The 19,905-nt window shown below is 36.5% G+C and overlaps 3 protein-coding genes and 1 long non-coding RNA gene across 9 annotated transcripts in view; 1 reads left to right on the top strand and 3 right to left on the bottom strand.

Moving 5' to 3' along the window:
• galntl6 (polypeptide N-acetylgalactosaminyltransferase like 6) overlaps positions 1 to 19,905 on the bottom strand; it is a 708,600-nt gene that overhangs the window by 169,693 nt on the left and 519,002 nt on the right.
• LOC147846941 (uncharacterized) lies at positions 4,895 to 18,096 on the top strand. The gene is made up of 3 exons (XR_015476730.1): positions 4,895 to 6,607; positions 15,198 to 15,749; positions 16,294 to 18,096. It is a non-coding gene; the product is annotated as an uncharacterized LOC147846941 (long non-coding RNA).
• LOC147846942 (uncharacterized) lies at positions 7,056 to 14,970 on the bottom strand. 2 transcript variants are annotated; one of them, XM_087237377.1, is made up of 7 exons: positions 14,609 to 14,970; positions 14,131 to 14,200; positions 10,847 to 11,066; positions 9,192 to 10,219; positions 9,017 to 9,086; positions 8,755 to 8,920; positions 7,056 to 7,668 (listed from the first exon to the last, which is right to left on the bottom strand). In XM_087237377.1, exons 3-7 carry the CDS (start codon positions 11,052 to 11,054, stop codon positions 7,506 to 7,508), a joined length of 1,635 nt encoding a protein of 544 aa, XP_087093503.1. In that variant the 5' UTR covers positions 11,055 to 11,066; positions 14,131 to 14,200; positions 14,609 to 14,970; the 3' UTR covers positions 7,056 to 7,505. The 2 variants fall into 2 exon arrangements, with proteins under 2 accessions (XP_087093503.1, XP_087093502.1); XM_087237376.1 differs by having other exon boundaries at positions 14,886 to 14,970.
• On the bottom strand, positions 10,847 to 14,124 carry LOC147846943 (uncharacterized). Its single transcript, XM_087237375.1, has one exon. It carries the CDS (start codon positions 13,708 to 13,710, stop codon positions 11,059 to 11,061), a length of 2,652 nt encoding a protein of 883 aa, XP_087093501.1. The 5' UTR covers positions 13,711 to 14,124; the 3' UTR covers positions 10,847 to 11,058.

Raw genomic sequence — 19,905 nt, 5'->3', positions numbered from 1 at the left:
ATCAAATATTATCAACAATTTCAATACGTTTTTAACTCTCTCAATGTACTATATTGTCAAACAAGTTTGCAGTTTTATTCAGACATTTTGCTGATGCACTAAATATTTGCTGCAGTTTCCTCTACCAAAATCAAAATGAGATATTTATAAAACAGAATCAAATACACAAATAAGCCAACATATTATGACCCATTATGGGTGAAGCAGATCTAACCATGCCACACATTAAGGGCTGGGTAGATTAGATGGCAAACAAACATTCAGTTTTCATAATTAGTTTATTGGATGCAGTAGAAATGGTAAGGATAAAAATAAATCATTGACTTAGGCTACAACTACATTGTTATGTCAAGGCAAGTGGGTCACAATATTTCAGAAACAGGAAAACTTGCAAGTTGAACCCTATAAATAGTAGTCAGAATTCACCATAAGATGTTGAAGAAGTGATACCCAATGTCTGAAGTCAATGAAGGCTACCCAATCTGGGCTAAGGACACCTACTGTGGCACAAGGCACATAAAATTGATTTGATGATTACAGAATAAATGTTTTGCATCACAGTGCCACTCTTTGCACATACTGTCCAGGAAAACTGGTGAAGAATTCAAAGTGTTGAATCACTAAAATTCTTTCAGATCTCAATCCAGTTACGCATCTGTTACCGCTTTTCCACCAGCATGACCTGGGTGTTACTTCATATTGCTATATATTCATATCGCCAGATCAAAACTGGTTCATCTGTCGAGACTTTTCTATGCGCCAGAGATTTTTTCCATAGACCCAGGCCTGACGTCACTGAATAGGTCTCAGCTTTACTAGCAATGCAGGAGCACCAAATATGGCATCAATTTTGCATTGCTATTAATCGTATAGGTTTTGCGAACCTACATTGACATCCAAACATAGCAAATAGAATATGATTGTCGAGCGTGTTATAGTTTGTATTGATGGAGAATAACTTTTATAGAATTTGCTGTAATGTGCATAGAGATTACAAATGATAATATTGTGTACATGTTGTAAACCTTAGTTCAGATGCACATAGATTACAAGTGATAGAAAACATTGTGTCGATTTAAAAATGGCACTCAAACTAATTAACCCTCAGCTACTGACATATGTATGAGCAATTTGATTAAAAGTCAATATGAGCGCACATTTTGTCAGAAAAGTCAGTTTTCTCAAGTGAAACCATTTAGATGGAGCCATAGTACACTGATAACCTATGCAGAACTAGTTTTAAAATCAAATTCTAATTATTCAGTTAATAATGACATTGATGCAATCATTCTGCAAGATAATCATTCAGTTTGTGTAGCTTCTTAATGAACTACTGGCTCTTTGTAGCAAATGTTGCAGGAGAGGTTATGAAATATAATACTGTATCATGGGTTTCACGTAAAATGTTTGCAATACAGTAAATCATTTGGTGAAATGATTCCAATTAGTCAAGCTGAATCAATGAAAGGAGTCACATCAACAGTTTATTCAGCATCCGATATTTCCCCAGGGAATTTCATGGGTTTCTCCTTGTGTATTTGGAGGGGTGTGTGGGTGTCTGTGAGAGCGCCCTCTGGTCTCTGAGGAGATTTACTACAGACCACACTGTGCTTCCCTGACAAGATGTGCATGAAAATCGCTGCTTTGCCTAATCATGTTTTTGTTTTTGTTTTGTTTTTAATTTGCATCTAGGATTTTTACACATGGCCGCTTTACCTTACAACTAATGCTGCGTTCACACCAGATGTGGCACACGTGAATAACACGCGATATTCATGAGTAAATAGAGGTGTCAACATTTTGCGTTTACCTGCATCATTCGTTTGTTAAATTCGCTTCATTCACGCATCAAATTCACTTTACAATATATGTGGGCAGAGCTTCTTCTGCCTGGTGACTCTACTGTAGCTTTATTGCTAAATGGCATGGCATGGATTTTATTGAGATAATAGATGCGCTTTATTTGTTTTATGTGCTTTAAGGAGGCTGAAAAAATCATAGATTCCTTTGGCGTCATGTCTGAGTCTACTAAATTCTTTCTGAGATGCATTCAGTTCTGTGAGTTCAACTTCTCCAGAAACTATTTCTGGATGATGGAGGCTTTCAGCGGTGCTTCCAACTGTGCCAAGCCCAGTTTGATAAGCTGTTGTCTGGTGTTGGCAAGGATTTCCCCTCGGGACACATTAACAACAGGCACTACATCATTATCACAACCCCTACAAGAGCAAGCTCATAGTAAACCTGGGCGAATGTCCGCAGAAGTTCATATTTTCTAACTCAAGCGATACACGCGATAAGGTGGTCAACGTGTGCCACTTTATTCGTGCGAATTGCGTTATCCGTGCTACCGCATTTATGTGACTGACAACATGTAAATGTCTCGTGGTTGACACTTCATCCACATCTGGTGTGAATGCAGCATTAGACGACTCAAGGGATCTTGTAGGGTCCATAGTAGATGCAAATGACTATTTGCTTCAGGTAACAACAATTTATATTCACATTTTTTGTGCTTCAGTACTGATGAAATGTTATAACTCTTTGGTAAAGAACAGACCATTGCCTGGAAAATTCACAATTTCTCTTAGCTTTAAGTGACTCTTTTGGCTCTCTAAAATGTGTGCAGTGTAATAATTAACAAACCATTTTTTATATATTTTTTTCCACTTACAGAGTGGCAATATGAATAGAAGTCCCAATATAAGTTTTTTTCTTTTTTTCCTTAAGAAGACTTGCTATCTGCACTCCTCACGTGTAATAATGGCTGCAGATTTTCCTTTGGAGACAGTATTTCTGTCTGTCTTTTCCAGTGCACTCACCAACAAAAGCTCAGCATGATTCTCTTTTCAATTTCACAAATGCTCCCCTTCAAGCACTGTGAAGGTATCAATGGTTCAACCTTTAGGGAAAAAAGAAAGCAGGGAAACTATTTTCTACTGAAAGTAAAAAAATAAAAAATAAATAAAAAAATCGGCGAATCATGTTTCCTAACCCTTAAATATGGAATCAAGCTGTTTCACATCACAGTATGCTGGCGAGCAATTGCTAACATTGCCTGTCTGAGAGCAAAAGCAGCAAGGAAGATCTCCTAAAACATATATTAGAAATAAAACTGAAATAGTTCTGAGAGTTTTATGTGATCTTAGTCAAACTAAAGAGTCTAAATAAGTAATTGAAATCTAAATAATTAAGAGTAAAAAAGAATTAAAAAAAATCAACCATTTACAAAGCAAACAAATCTCATGTAATACTATGAATTAATTCTCAGAAAACTACAACCCGAAAAACCTCTGCAACTGTTTCATTAAGTTGCGTTCCTCTCCTGAGCGATCAATAAGACTCCTGCAATAATGCAATAATAATAAGGTTTAAATCCCCAGTGTCTTTGTGCTCCTCTGAGGCTGGACCATAGGACCTGGACAACACCTGCAGACGATACTTCCACTCCTCATGTCCCTGAGAGCTTAACAGAGCTTTATAGGAAATCAATAACAACACAAACTCAGCGGACCATTTTGAGATTTGAAGAGAAGCTGACTGTATGTTCATCGCTGCTCTTTCTGTCTTGGACAGCAAAGAGTAAATAGCCCTTACTCATAATAAAAGTTCAACAAGATTGGAAGTGAACCCATTGACTTCAAGCCTGTCGAAACCGAGTGAAGTGAAACAGACTGATTAAAAGTTCTGCTCTGCTCATCTGTAAATGCTTTCTTTATAGAAATTTGTTGTGCCACCAATGTGATGTATTTGACATTTTTCATTAGGTTCTGTTTGTTTATTAAATTAAAATACACTTTACTTGAAGGGGTGTTCATAAGACAGTAATGGCACCTTTATAATCATGTCATGACACAAAAAAGATTTTCATTTAGTTTTACTTGTTCATTTAGGTCATTTGAAATGCAAATATTTTTTTTTTTTTTAGATGTCTTTGCTATCACAACTTGACATTATTTGGACAACGTAACCTGTCACAAATCTGTCATCAACATGATCTACTTGTGGCCATTATAACTCATTACAATTCTTCTGTTCACTTATTTTCACTGAGATTAAATTAATTTGTCTTTAAAATGATTCATTAAATGTGTCATTACTCTGTCAAATAATTGTATAACTGTATTAATAATATTTAATGACTTTTTAATGACAAATTCAATTTGTAACACTGTGGCATACTGATGAAACCACTGTTTTAAAATTTAAGAGACAATTATAATGCCATAATTACAACAAAGTTTATGAGATATTTATGACAAAAATGTTTTCTTAGTTATGTTATGATGGCTTTGGTTATGGCAAGTTGTCATAAAGACATCTAAAACAATACTACCTTTGCTTTAGGGTTGTCAAAAAGTTTTCGGTACGAGTTCGGTACCAATTGGTCCTGAAATTTTTAAAACGTCTATTCGTATATATTTGTCTTTGCACGCTGTGATTGGCTGTGATTGGCAATGGAAGTGCAAAGTGCACCAAGAGCAAACACAACCAATTTTACGGGTTTCAAAGTCAGGTAGATCAGCTAGTCTATCTATGAGATGACATTAGAGAGATCCTGATCCTCTCATGGTCTGTTGATCTGAACTGGGTCAGTGTCCATGTCTCTGAGTTTGCACTCGGCGAACAGAGATGGTGAACCAATGACCTTCATGGCTTCCATATGCATGTGAACACAATGGCCAATCAGCTGTGTTTAGGAACACGCTCAACAGTGCTCAAATGTTAGCAGGAAATGGTAGTTTTTTGTTTAGTACCGATTTAAGACTGAACCTGACACTTTTTCTAAACCTACTTTGCATCCAGTGCTTTCCACATATAGACTTTACTTGGGCGTGCCGCGCGGGTCTATTAACAGCTGCCCAAGTATTTAGTGACGCTTTTTTTTTTTTTTTTTACTATTATTATTATCCTTTTACACTATATTGTATCCGCCTAATATAACCGAACATCCGTGATTGATTAAGTAGTGGAAAATCATCTCTCGTTTACCCATTTCGCTCTGTGTGCACGAGACCTGTGAGCCCTCAGACAGACAGTGCTCACGTGCTCAGCAGACCCACAGAGACCCACAGAGTTGTCCCTTTTTGGCACATAAACCTGGCTGGGTTTCATGTTTGTTTTTTTTTTATGTCCAGGATTCAGCTTTGTTTTTAAAGCTGTTGTGCGTTCTTTCGCGAGAGCGAGGGAAACATTAAATAATTTATTCTTTAATCTAAACAACTTAGAAAAACTTTGCTATATACTGGGAGAGGACAAATGACTGGTCTAAACTGGCTGCAAAATATATGTATACCATTAGTAATGGTTAATCAACTCATTTGCCTTATTTAAATAATCAACACATTTTAATCTTGTAATTGTTATATTTTTTGGATATATTGTCTGTAATTACTATTTCTGTCATTTATTTCTCATTTGCTGTATATTTTATTAATTTGATGATGTCATTTGGCTATATTACATGGGCTATTATATATCTAAAATATGTCTGTCTGTCTGTCAGTCTTTCTGCTGTTGGTCTGTCGGTCGGTCAGTCAGTCACACAGTCTGTCTGTCTGTCTGTCTGTCTGTCTGTCTATCTATCTGCATATTTTCTGTGCCTACCTACTTACCTCCCCACCAACCTATCCATTCATTCATTCATTCATTCATTCATTCATTCATTCATTCATTCATTCATTCATTCATTCATTCATTCATTCATTCATTCATTTATTCATTCATTCATTCATTAAGTTTACAGCATAATTAACCGCCAACTTGTTCAGCATATGCTTTTACACAGCGGATGCCCTTCCAGCTACAACCCATCTCTGAGGAAGATCCATGTACACTCATTCACACTATACACCACGGTTAATTTAGCCTAGCCAATTCACCTGTACCGCATGTCTTTGGACTGTGGGGGAAACTGAAGCACCCCATGGAAACCCACACAAATGTGGGGAGAACATGCAAACTCCACACAGAAACGCCAACTGACCCAGCCGAGGCTCGAACCAGTGATCTTCTTGCTGTGAGGCGACAGCACAACCTCCTGTGTCACCTCCTATCCATCCATCCATCCATCCATCCATATATAAAGGGCATTCTATAAACTTTCTTTTCAAAAAATCTGTATTGTAAATAGTATTGTAACTGTCTGTTCAACAGCAAATAAATCAACAGCAAAGCCAGTATGTATACACTTCCAACTTGACCTTGGAAAAGCAAATACAAAACAAAGAGCACCGCACTGAAAAACGTCCAAACTAATAGTGTTCAGTGGCCTGTTGGAGCAGACTTTCTTTCACGAATGAGACGGAAGTGTGATGTCAAAGGTACAGAGGGTCAGTTAAAAGACCCATCAATTATTTATTTCTGACTCATCCAGGCAGAAGCAGAAGACTCCACATTATTCATTCTTCTCTAAGCGCCATCACTATGTGCATATATTTGATTTAGAAGCAATGTGGATTAAAATGAAGGCTTGTGAAATACTACCAAACCATGCTGTCATCATCTAATCTATGTTTTATTTATTTAATTTTTTTCAGGACATGGCTTGGCGGATGCTTCCCCTAGGATGTTTATGTTGGAAAAGATAGAAAACAAGTAAACACACACTGTAAAAAATTTACTGTAGAATTTACAGGAATTACCTGGCAAAAAAGTTGCCAATAATGTCTTGTAAAAATGTTGTAAATTGCTGTAAAATAGATTACAGTAAAATACTGTAAATCAATTTACAGCTAATAATTGTATTTGAAATACATTATTTTCTTGTGTTTTTTACAGCAATACAAAATTAACTTGTATTTTACATTACAGTACTTTCTTGTAATTCCACTACATTACAGTATTTACCTGGCAACTAAAGTTGCCAATAAAATCTTGTAAATACCCCAAAACCCAAGATGTTGTTGTAATAGTTTTACCTTGAAAATGCTGTAAATCATGATTTTTTTTACAGTAAGCAAATCTATTACTTGTTGTTTTAAATGCATTACACTATACACCAAACATACACTATACATTTTTAATAATAATAATAAAAAAAAACAAATGCAAAATTATTGTAATAACAGCATTTATTTTTTGTTAAAGACTTTAAATTTGAAGCAATATTCTGGGTTGATTAAAACTCAATAAAGTGAATCAGCTATGCCAAAACACATTTAAACAATTTATTTTAACAAAATTATCTATATTCACAAAGTGTCAAAAGTGGCAGTAAATAAGATATTTTGATATCCCAAAGATATCCCAAATGTTACAACATCACGTGTCTATACAAACAATTGTAATAAACTATTTTTTTAAAACTGACAGCAGAGCACTCTAAGAGTTCAACTTGTAAAATAACATTTCTGTTGCTGAACATTGCTGAAAAACATTCTCAAAATTTCAAAAAATAAAGTACAAATAGCTTTAAGATGTTCTTGAACAATCAAAATATTATAAATGTGTGTCTATAACAAGTTTGTTCATTTTGCAGAAGTCCTGTATTTGAACTTTGAACTCACTTACATGCTTAACCATTCAAAGTCCATTAGCTTTCTGAGAAGAGTACAAACATGAGGATTGACTGTGTGGTTCCTCTTCTCTGACACCTTTCCACCTTTTTTTCCTCCAATCTTTGCTGTGGCTGCCTTGGTCCCAGTGGGTGGATTGATTCCAACAAAGCATCTGCAAAAAGACCAGTCATAAAATAAAGACAGGAGCTTTACAATAAAATAAAACTACACTGCAAAAATGCTTTTCTTACTTAGATTTTTTTTTGTCTTGTTTCTAGTCCAAATATCTTAAAATTCCTAAATTTTACATTTTTCCTTAAAACAAGCAAAATAATCTGCCAATGGGGTAAGCAAAATAATCTTACACGTCAAAAGAAAAAACAAGATTATTTTGCTTACCCCATTGGCAGATAAGGAAAAACTAACTTAATATTGGCATTTTATTTCTCAAAACAAGACAATATGTTTTGCTTGTCTAGAAATTGCTTCTTGATTTAAGAAATTTTAGATATTTAGACTAGAAACAAGACCAAAAATCTAAGTAAGAAAAGCATTTTTTGCAGTGTAGTTTCCTTCAGTTGAAAATTAAGGTTTTAACTGATACTGTGGTCTGTTGTGAGTTTTATAATGAAAGTAAATGACTACCATAAAAAGATAGATATAACAGATATATTGTGGTCATATGAAGGGAAACAATCAGTTTGTACAAAAAAATGTTTGTACAGCACTGCCATAACAAACTAATCCAGAGCTCAAGCTTTCTGTCATATGATGGAACACGCAACCAGAAACATAAATGAACTGAATTTATTATTTACAACAGAGGTACAATGTGTGTAAATAAGAATCATTTTGGTTCACACAAGATTTACAATTAACATGTCTTTCTGTGAAAGAAAACTCAAGCTCCAGAGTTGTCTGGCTTATCCTGTACATGGTTTAAAAGTAGAATAGTTATCATCATAATTAGTTTCTTGCAAAGACTGATAATTTAACTTTTGCATGAGACTATAATAAGTCATTAAGTCACCTAAATATTGGATAGCCTGAGGGTAAATAAATGAATAAAAAATGCATTTGAGTTGTATTAAAGGTGTAGTTCAACCTAAAAACTCTGGAAGTGAATGATTAGAAGTGTTTTTCTTTCATCAAAATATATTATTTTGTGTTCAACAAAAGCAAAGAGAACTAAAAGATGTTTATGACAAGTGAGGAAGAGTAAATGATGACAGAACTTCTATTTAAGTCATTTTCTTACCTTTGAACAAATTCGAGTGTGCAAGACGCCTGCTCCTGGTACACCAGATTGAAGTTGTAGTAGCTTGAAAACAAAGCTGCAAATCCAGCTATGAAATTGGGGTGTGGACCAACAACTACTTGTCCCTCGATGCTCAGCATCCACTGAGTTGCAGTGAGAATGTCCCCTAAAATTAATAAATATATAAGCAACACTTACACAAAAATGCTTGCAAAGTTTATTTAATAAATTTACAGATTTATTACAGGACATTGTACATTACCTAAGACAATTAGTCTTGGAGAGTCTGGAAGCACCAAGCTTTTCTCCACATCACCTGCTGTTGCTGACACCTACAAGAAAAAAGTGAGAGGGGGGGGGGGGGTTTGATTAAAATGCATTTACTTTTCGGTTATAAGAACAAAATATGTACTTTAAAAATACACTATAAGACTTACATCCGTCTGAAGAATCAGTGCATCGTTTTTTTCTTTAAAGTGTGACAGAAGCACAAGGACCACACATGGAATGAAACTTGAAGCTCCACTATCATCAAACTTCAGAAGTATTCGCTGAATTTCATCTGTTTTGGTCCCTGCTGGCTTTTGATGGAAAAACTGAAGAATCATCTTTCCTTTTTCTTCCATGGACTTCTCAAGTCTTTCCAAAATGCTGATGTTGGTAAGTGACTTAAAGTGGCTATACAGTTCTTTGGGTGTAAAAAGATATGGCCACTCATTTTTCAACTCAGCAATGGATGGTGGTGGACAGGCATTAATCGATTTACGTTGGAGGTAGTATGTAGCTTTCATTAATTGACTTAGATGTCCTTTTTGAGCTCCAGCTGGCCCCTCACAACTATAGAGGTCCTTCATTTCTTCCTGCTTTTCTTGGAGACTTTCTTCAGTATCATCAACAGGACACTCAGGCTGCCACCTTACACATCCATACTGGTCAGTAGGCCCTGGTCCAGTGTCCTCGGGTGGTGAATTTGAGGTCTTTTTTTGTTTCCTGCGTCTCGAAAATGAGCAGCCACGATTAACATGCTCCACTCTTGTTTTTAGCTGTATCAAAAGGGATCCATAGCCAGTCCCAATTCTTGTGCCATCTTTCAAAACATCAGCAAAGCTTTGTGGGTACTGTTTAACAATCTTCTTTGCAACAATCAGACATTGTGATTTTGATGGATTTAACTCTGTCTGTCTCATCTCATCAACAATGATTCTCACCATTTCTCTGCGTTCTTTAGCTGTGGGGCGTCTACCCAGTGCAGTGGCAGTTTTAATACCAGAAGACATCCGATTCCATGGAACTTCAAAGTTTTCAGGCCATACAGTTAAATCGACAGTTGAACTGGAGCTGTTTGTGCTAGAGACACTTGGTGTACGTGAGGAACTGAAATTTGAAGATGGTGAGTTTACTGGTGATACATCAAAGACTATGTTTGTGGATTCTAAAGGTGATACTTTGGCACAAACTGTTTTGTCTGAAAAAAAAAAACACAAAAAAAAATAAACATTTGCCCTTAATATCTTAATACAGTTCAGGACCTATCAACTATGAACAATGACATAGTTCAAGCTATTTATTATTTACCCTTATGTTGTCTCAGACACAACTTACTTCAGTGGAACACAAATAAATTTAAAATAACTGTGATTTACATCTATACAGTGCAAGTCAACAGGGTCCTTACTTGGGCTCTTAAACTGTTCAGTTTCAAATAAGAAATAAAAGCATGAAGGTTATTTATCTGAATCCAATTTAATCACGTATTATTAAACTAAGTTTAAACAGTTTAAACTGTCTTCAGTAAAATATTCTATTATGTTACATGGATGCTTTTAATTACCTTTATGATGACTAATTTCTTATTATTTAACTTGGAATGAATTGGGCCACATTGACATGCACTGTATAAACAAAATCACATTTCTCCATTAAAAAAATAAATAAATAAAACTGTGTTACTGCTCCACACATAAAAAAGGAAATGTTGAATGTGTTTGAGACAACATGTAGGTGAGAAAATTTTATCTATGCAAAGTATACCAATCAATCTGTAATGTCAAGCAATTTTGCACCAGTCATCATAAAGATGACTATGGCATACCTTCTATATTCCATGCATTGAGGAGCCGACGACACTGTATTGGTGTGATGTGATCAGGAAGATCGTCCTCTTTAACAAACTGCAAGTCAGATTTGGATTCAACTCCTATGCTTGCCAATTTGTTCAAAAGAGACACTAGTTTCTCCTCTGATAGCCCAGGTAGGACTGCCAATACAGCATCTCGTACGTCCTCATCCAACGTGGACATGCCTTTATAAATCTGGAAAAGAGTGATGGAAAACAATCACTGGTAAGTCGTTCATCGTGTACTGTGCTAATGGATAATAATCAAGGAGATTCTCTTGTTTTACACACAGGTAGTTAGAATCTTCAACTTTCTCTACTATGCAATGGACACCCATATCAACAAGTTTCACAGCCTGCTGCCTCCTCACAACAAAGAAGACAGATTCATTGCAATGAATTAAAATCAGTTGAATCTCACCTATGTGTAGACCTTTTTCATCTTGATTTAGTACAACGTACATGTTTCTTTTGTACTTTGTGCCTTTGTAAATGACTTCATTTGCAGCTACAGTGGATTCATGAGTGAAACTGAATGCTGAAGTAGCTGCCTTGATGTTGTCATTGTAGTCACTGGTATAAAACTCATTTCCTCTTCCTACCTGAATTACAGGTGGAAAAAGATTCCCAGCACTTAAGTATGATTGTAAAAGTTGATGTCTCTCTGCTAAAGTAGCACACAGGTTCTTAAAGTTGTGCAATTTTCTTGCACACTGTTTGAAGTAAGTGTGCTTACTTTCAAATCTCATCGTCCAAAGACGAATTAGAGGGCCAAACTGGATTATGAGCTCTGGATAGTGACAGAGATAGTGATGTTTAGGTTTAAGGGGAAAACCTGGAAATAGTTCCACTCTAGACTGGATGTATTCTTCTATGAGGACACCCAAATAAGCAACCTGATCAGCTGTAATAGTTGGTGAACACACATGAACAACTATTTCTCTTAAAAGCAAAATCATGTTCCATGCACTACATTCGGTTGGGTTTTTTATCCTGTCACCAACCAACAAAGGAAGGACTCTCAACAGGCACCAATTTTGGACTGCGTGCCCACCTAACTTCTCACTATTTGGACAAAACTCCGGAGGTTTGTCATTTGCTTCACTACCAAGATAGGTAAACTGACTTATTCTTCTGTTCAGTTCTTCAAAAGTGAAATGCTTCCCTTTGTTTACCAGGTGGTTGATACACAATGCCAAGTCACTGGAAACAACACCCTCAAAAAGATCATGACCTAGACATGGTGGAAGACCAGGCCCACAAACATGAAAATAAAGCAGTTGGTTGAATACAGAGTCAAATTTGATACCAAATACAGATTCAGAGTTGGTTTCTCTTAGGTCTTTTATAATTTGCTGATATGACAGCTTTGTTCTTTTTGAACCCTCTGACAATGGACTGCACTCAAATGTTTGTCTGTCTACATCACAAAATCTACAAAAATAAGTACTTCTGCTGAAGTTCTCCAGGAAACCACCAATACCGTGCGACCCAAGGTTGTCTCCTGCTATTGCACACAGAGCCCCTTTAATAACTTTGCCATCCTTCAGTACAATGCCACTGTCCTCTAGGTCTTTTAGGTCTTTAATCAATCGATTAAAAACTATTTCCTGTCCAAAACACTTAAAATCCTGTTCCCTGCAGAGAAGAACAAGCTGCATCTGATCGATATTTGATCTGTTATGTGGTAAAATATCACCAAGTGTTAAATAAACTGCAAAAATCTTGTGTTTTTTTCGACCTGATCCCAGAGGATTTACAACTTCGAAAGCATCTTGATAAAGGATCAATGCTATAGATGAACTGTCCATTTTAAATAAGGCACTATTAGCAATATTTTGTCCATCCCATATGTCCTCAAACAAATCCATTTTTGGTAAGCGAGAATGAGATAGTTCATATTGCCTTTTGAATTCCTCTGATTTAAAAAGGGCATTGAGAGTTTCTTTTATAGGCACGTACTGTGCAAAGCAATCCTTCCCCAAGTCATTAGTACCCAAATACACAGGAACTGGCTCAATATAATTGAAGTTGTTTTTAAAGACTGTTTTGCGACATTGATCTGTACGCAAAACAGAATTGCCTGCTTTCAGCATGTCATTTTTTTTTAGTTCTTCAATTACATTTATTATTGTGTCAGTACAAACACCATGTTCAGACAATTTATCCTTAAGTTTTAGAAAAACATGTGCCTGAGCTAAATCATGTATTCCTTGGACTTCCTCAATTATTGTTTGAATTACAGATGAAGGTAATAGAAGTTTTGCTTGAAGTTTCAAATAAAACAAAGTCAAATTCTTCAGAAATAAATCTTCATCTACGCTTTCAAAAATCTCACCTGGCTCAGGCTCTTCACTTTCATCTAGAGATGTACAGGGTTGACACTCAAGCTGTGATGGGTTTGCTAAAACTGCATCATGCAGGTGCTCAGGTTGATCATTTTTGTGTGTTCTTGAGATATGGGAAGCAAAAGTGGATTTTACGCAAAATGTCCTCACACAGCTTTTAAAAGGGCATTTTATTTCCCTTCCTTCATCTATATGATCTTTTAAATGCCTAATCAAATCCTTCAGACTTGTACATTTGTAAAGACAATATTCAATCTGGCAGATTAAAGTTATGTCTGACTGGTTAAATCTGCCACCTCTATGTGACTTTTGATACCCCTTATGGTCTCTATATAGATGAGATTTGAATGCTGCAAATTTTGTAAACACACGGCAACAGTCAGGTACACCACAGGTGAAGGAGCAGTATGGAAAATTGCTGTGCACTTTCATATGCTGAGTATAACCAAGAATGGTTTTGCTCTCGTGCTGACATAATTTACAGAGATACATTATTCGTCTATATTCATCTGAATTAAGTGTAGTAAGTGAATGGAAATTATTTGGACCAATAGCCTATTATCTTATCGCTGCGTTTTCTGCTTTAAGTTAAATTTTGTTACGCCACAGAGCTTTGTTAACGTTCCTTCTGCAAATTCAAAACAGAAATTGAAACAGTAAAATTAAATGGAAAAATCCAACATGTGAATCCAGCATCCAATTTATGAAAACATTATATTTGTGATGCGAAAACAAAACTTTTGTTTATTATGTTTAGCCACAAGCCCTTCGAAAAATGTGGCGCTTTTCAAACTGTTAAGCTAATACACTAACGTTAACAACATGACGACAAAAACACGATAACACGGTGGCAATACGTTGAGTTCATTAGCATTAGACTTGGGCTATAATGTTTTAATGTGTTTGTTTTACCTTTATCGATCAGATTCGAGTCACCTCCAACAACCTAATTCACCACGTCTTGATTTTTTCACCAAAGTTCCTGAAACAAGATATTACATTTGAGTTACAATCTCCTTTAACGTACTAGCAAAACAAACTAGCTTAAAACATCGGAACTTTTACATCTAAATGCACTGATATCACGTTGTACACAAATCAAATCACATCAATAAATCGAAACATGCAAATTACATTTAAATGATCGATCCAACAAAATCCAGCAGCCAGCTATAAAAACATTAACGTTATATTTGTTTGTTTTTCGAATCTGACTGCCCGCATAATGTAACATTAACTTAGCCTTACAAACTCTCACGTTGCGCTAGCCAAACTGCTAACTTAAGGCATGCTCGAATAAAAAAAAACACTTGACGACAGGTGAAAAACATGGTATTAAAACAATACGATTATTCATCAGCATTAATGACTTATGTTTTTAGTCACTTGCCTTTGTCGTTTGGGTTCGTACTGCATCCTGCAACCTAACTAGCATCATGCACGGCTTTATTTGCCGACTAAAGAAGACATTTTAATTTAACGACACTCTGCTTTACTAAACAAATAAGTTTAAAACGATTGGAACTTTTACATATAATTAAAATGCCGTGATATCAGTGTGACAAATCATTACGTTAACAATTGTTACATGTTTAATGAATCGCTTGCATGAAATAAACAAAAGAAGATATGTTTATCATTTATAGACGTTAATATGATGAACTTACCTTGAAATTAACGAATAATGCCTTCTGTTTTCTCCCGCTTGTCCAGTCCACCATATTTCAAATCTGCATCAGCCCGCGAAATCCCATAATTCCACACTACAACATGTTGTTGTAAAAACGCAGAATCTACATTGACACACCTCCTACCTGTAAATTAATTTACAGTCCCTGTAGAAATTTGCAGTTAACAACTGTAACTCTTGGTTTAACCCATAATGCATTGCGAATTACAATAATAACTTGTGAAATGTTAAAACAATAAATTCCTGTATAATTTTGCTGTAAAAACTACAGCAATTTGTTACAGTGCAGCGAAGCCTGCTGAAGGTCGCCTGGAGCCTAAGCAAGCCAGGATGGAAAGCATAATGAATGGATTTTGAATTACTGTAAAGAGTTATCTATGCAGTATGTACTCTGCCTGTGATTTTAGTGAAACCAGGATGCACAAGGACTAAGAGTGTCCATCCATGTCCATTTACAAGAGCAACACAGAAACAAGTAATAAAACAAAAAGATTGTGTGCACTGAATGCAAACAGAATATGTTTCAAACATCCAGTACAAAGCATTCTGAAGATAACAGCTGACAGACCACAAGATAAAAGAAAGTTGGCTGACTGAACTGTAACTCTTTGTGCCTCAATCGATGAAGAGGCATCTAACTCCTCATAAAACTTTATCTATGTGTAGAAAGACTGAAGGGAGGCTGAGATTTCTCCATATTTACTTTTAAATTTAGGCACCGGGGACTGGAGTGGATTGTCTTTGAAGCAGTTTGAGGCTGTATTGTGCAGCTGTATTTAATTATGCTTCCTTAGCCCCATTGCTAATAATGTCCAAAAAAAAAAAAAAAACACTGACTTAAGCTGCGTCCCAAATCGCATACTTATGCACTATTTTACGCCATTTTGTAGTATAAATAGTGTAAGTAGTGTGTTCACATTGAAAACTCTCAAAATAATAAGTGCACTTTAATTACCCGGATGATGCACTCATTCAGCCGCTAAAATGAAGTGTGTAATGATGGACACTTCACGCACTCAACGACCGCAGGTTTGCTTACGTAGCGGAAGGGGCGGAGCGATCGGACGCACATGTTGAATAACTTTATTTATTTTGGATGGTGAAAGCAAAATTCTCCTACGAGAGTGATTATAGCGCCTCCGGATGGTAAATGCGGCAATACTCACGGCAGGTATTACTTGATAATTCAGTCGTTTATTTCACTGATTTGGCAACAGTCAAACGTCATCAGGGAAACGGTTTGAATTTCCGCTTATTAAAAAAACATTAGTGTGCCATTTGGGACAGCACTACATACATATACTATCCTGTTGAGTGTGTAAGTGCATAAGTACATAGTGCATGAGTGCATAGTGTATAGTGTGCCATTTGGGACGCAGCTTTAGTAAGCAGAGAGTGAACTTTTTATTCATCTAATCCCCCTCGAGCTTGACTATGAATCTTTATGAGACTGTACGAGCCCAATCCATCTGCACCCCTCTCCTCCCCTGATGGGGGAATCGTCATGTGCATGAGATGCAAAGCTAATGTGAACTCACATTTGTGGACAAAAACTGAAAAATATACTGTAACAAGTTGTCTTCCTCATCAGAACTGGAGCAAACTGAACTGCCGCTCTAGGCAGAGGACGATCATGCCGCCCTCAACCCCAATGTGAAAACGAAAGTGACCGGTTATAAAAATTAAGTGAGGTGCAACGGACCTCTTTTCCAACGCACTATGCGCGGATATAACTGAGGACGCGCGGGTGCTGAGGTAAGGAGGGAGGGTGAGAGGTGTCGCGGACACCACGCTCTCTATTCTGCCACCCTATGCGCTGATATAACTGAGGACGCGTGGGTGTCGCGGACCTCAATTCTGCAGCCCTATGCGCGGATATAACTGAGGACACGCGGGTGCTGATGGAGGTGTCGCTGACGCCGCCCTCTCTATTCTGTCGTCTATGCGCGAATATATCTGCGGACGCGGGTGGTGAGGGAGGTATCGCGGACATAACTGAGGATGCGGGTGGTAAGGGAGGTGTCCGCGAGGATGTCGCCCTCTCTATACTGCCGCCCTAGGCGGCCACCTAGGTCGCCTCTATGGATGGGGCGGCCCTGTTCCTCATAGCAACCCATGAAGCCATTTAATTATGTTAAATTAATATGCAAGACATTATATTAAATGTATACTAATATATTAAAAAAATATAATTACTTATAGCTGAAGTTAAAAAGGCCATACACTAGTACAGTATATCTCTTAAACAATCAGTGAAATGAATAAAGGCCAAGCTTTTGAATATAATTAATACTGTATATATAAAGAAAAAACAACAACATTAAATTGTTATATTACAGTCAAATCTGTTTGATATGAAAAAAAGCTATACACATATATTATCAGCTAAGATAAGTGACATATTTTAATACTGTCATTTGGTTTAGCAAAATTTAATTATGTTACACAATTAACCACTATAGACGGATTTCACGCAGCCACCATTTTAAAAGCAAAAGTGCGACTGCGGTGGGTAAGAACAGTGTCTGCGATGGCATGTTGTTGTGTACCTGGCTGTACATATATATTATCAGCTAAGAAAAAAAAAAAAGTGACACAATTTTATCATATCAACTGCCTTCCAAGTAACCAGAAGGCCTGTTCTGAATGGATAATAAGAAAATAAGAAGGGATATACAACCTCATTTTCAGCTAAGTTAAAGGAAATGGCACTAGTTAGCTAAAGTTTTCTTTCCCAAATACACATTTTAGATGCCATTTATCAAACTCAAGTTAATGAAGTGATTGTTTAACTATATTAGACTTGTCACGATACTGAATTTCGATCTTGAAATAAAAAAGGTATTTTCCTGCTAACATTTAAGTGCCACTGAGTGCATTCTTAAGCACCACAGATTTGCCATAGTATTCACCAGTGCTCGACAGGAATGACTAATTGGACATGAAGCTCATCAGTTTACTGCACTTCACCGATGTTAACCTGAGTGTAACCACAGACGAGCGATCCGTTGATGACTTGACAGATCTTCGCGGCTTTAAAACGCTCCAGTGTCCCTGTATCTGTGTTTTGACTTGTTGGAGAGCAGTGAACTGATGACCTTATATGGAAAATCAGAGGTGTTTAAGAACTGATGGCTAAAGCAGTGAAGTGACTCAATAGTGTTTACCTGGTGCCGTGATCTGAAGCCTAGGAGGACACTTAAGCGTTTTACTTGTGATTTTATTGTGATTTGGTTTAAATTAAACTCAATTAAATGATATTAAAGTGATGTTTACACCATACCTGCACTTTGAAATTGTGGCAACAACTAGAGGTTTGTAGTCCAGAGCTGATCTTATACTTTGGTGGGTTTCTTCCCACCAAAGACTTGCTTTCGTTTTCTAAAATGGCAGCTGGGTAAAATATATGCATAGCCACAATACCTTAGAACAAATCAGAAGGGTGCTCTTGGTAAATGAATGACTACTGAGGCACTGGAAGTCTCATCTTCGAAATTGTAAATAAACCACACATGTAAAACCTTAACAACTATTCTGAACTACAATGTCTCAAAACTACATTATGTGGCAGTGTTTGGCAAACTATAACGAGTTTAGTCTTCCATGTGGAAGGCTTCCAGCGGAGTATACATGGGTGAAGAGGCTGTTATTACTAGAATATTGCATGGCTCTTAGCCAATCAGATTTAAAAAACACACATACTGTACATACAGTATGTGTGTAAATGCATAATTTTTTTTTTATATTAATGTTAATAAACTAAATGTCAAAAACATAATATCCCTTTTTTCAGCTCCGTGAGCAAAAGCACATTTATATTTTAAGGCCAGTGACTATTGCATATTTACACTAGCCTTTACTCTGGAGCAGACCTCGTGCCGAACTGAAATTAACCTATCTCAGCTTTCTGAATAAACCATGAAGGGTCTAAAACCTGCCGTCAGTCTGGGATTAGCGTCTGGCAGAGGAAGTCTTTACGTGGGTTTCCTATGCTATGGCTCTTCTGTCCCCGTCAGCAAGACCTTTTGAACCCTATCCATTATTCACGCCTGCAGCAACAGTCTTCACCATGCAGCCATTTTCCTGGGTCCATCGCTTCTGACAGAGGAGCTCCATTCTCATGTATTCAGTGTTCATCTGGTAAAACTGGCAGACTACCAGACTTTGCAATCTGCATTTGAATAGAGGGAATAAAGCTAAATGCTCTTCATTGGATTCTAAGACGATGCTAGGGGAGTGTGTGGACATTTTGGCTGCAACAGTGGCAGAATGGTCAGTTATGATCTTTTGACATGTTTTTTTTTTTTTTGTCCCATCTGCTTACAGTCACTGCCAGATGTGCAGGCACAATTAATGGCCTAAACTCACATGGCTGTCAGCACATCTATTTTTTAGTCCAAACAAAGTGGGATAGTTCACTGAATATTTAAAATATACTCACAATTAACTCATGTAAGTAGTTCTAAACCTTTAGGAAATTTCATTTGAAAACAAAATAAGATATTTTGAAGAATTTTGAAAACCAAAAAAATACTAATTATACTATGGAAGACCATGGTGACTTTCTTCTTAGAATTTCACATTTGCTATTATTAGTGATGTACTGTAGTGCTCGAGACCATTTTGGTCTCGATAGTCACTAGTCTCCGCAGTATCTTGGTCTTGATAGTCTCTGATCTTAGCAGTCTCTTGGTCTTGGTTTATCTGTGTCAAGACTCCAGTGTGAGCAAATCATGGTCCTGAAATGACCAGCATGTGTGAAAGAATGATAACGCAACACTGTCATACAAAGGTAACCATGAGATTAAAGCAAAATAAATAATAATAATAATAATAATAATAATAATAATAATAATAATAATAATAATAATAAAGTTTATTTAAGTATAGTGTGATCTTCTAAGAAAGCCAGAAAATTGTGTGCAGGTAATAGATAAAAGAAAGACAAGGATGCGATAAAGAGTTTTTAAACATGTATCCTGAGCATTCATGGAAAT

Source organism: Danio rerio, chromosome 1 (assembly GCF_052040795.2).
Source record: "Danio rerio strain M-AB ecotype USA chromosome 1, GRCz13ab, whole genome shotgun sequence".
NCBI classification, from domain to species: Eukaryota; Metazoa; Chordata; class Actinopteri; order Cypriniformes; family Danionidae; genus Danio; species Danio rerio.
This window is presented reverse-complemented; position numbering and strand designations above follow the sequence as displayed.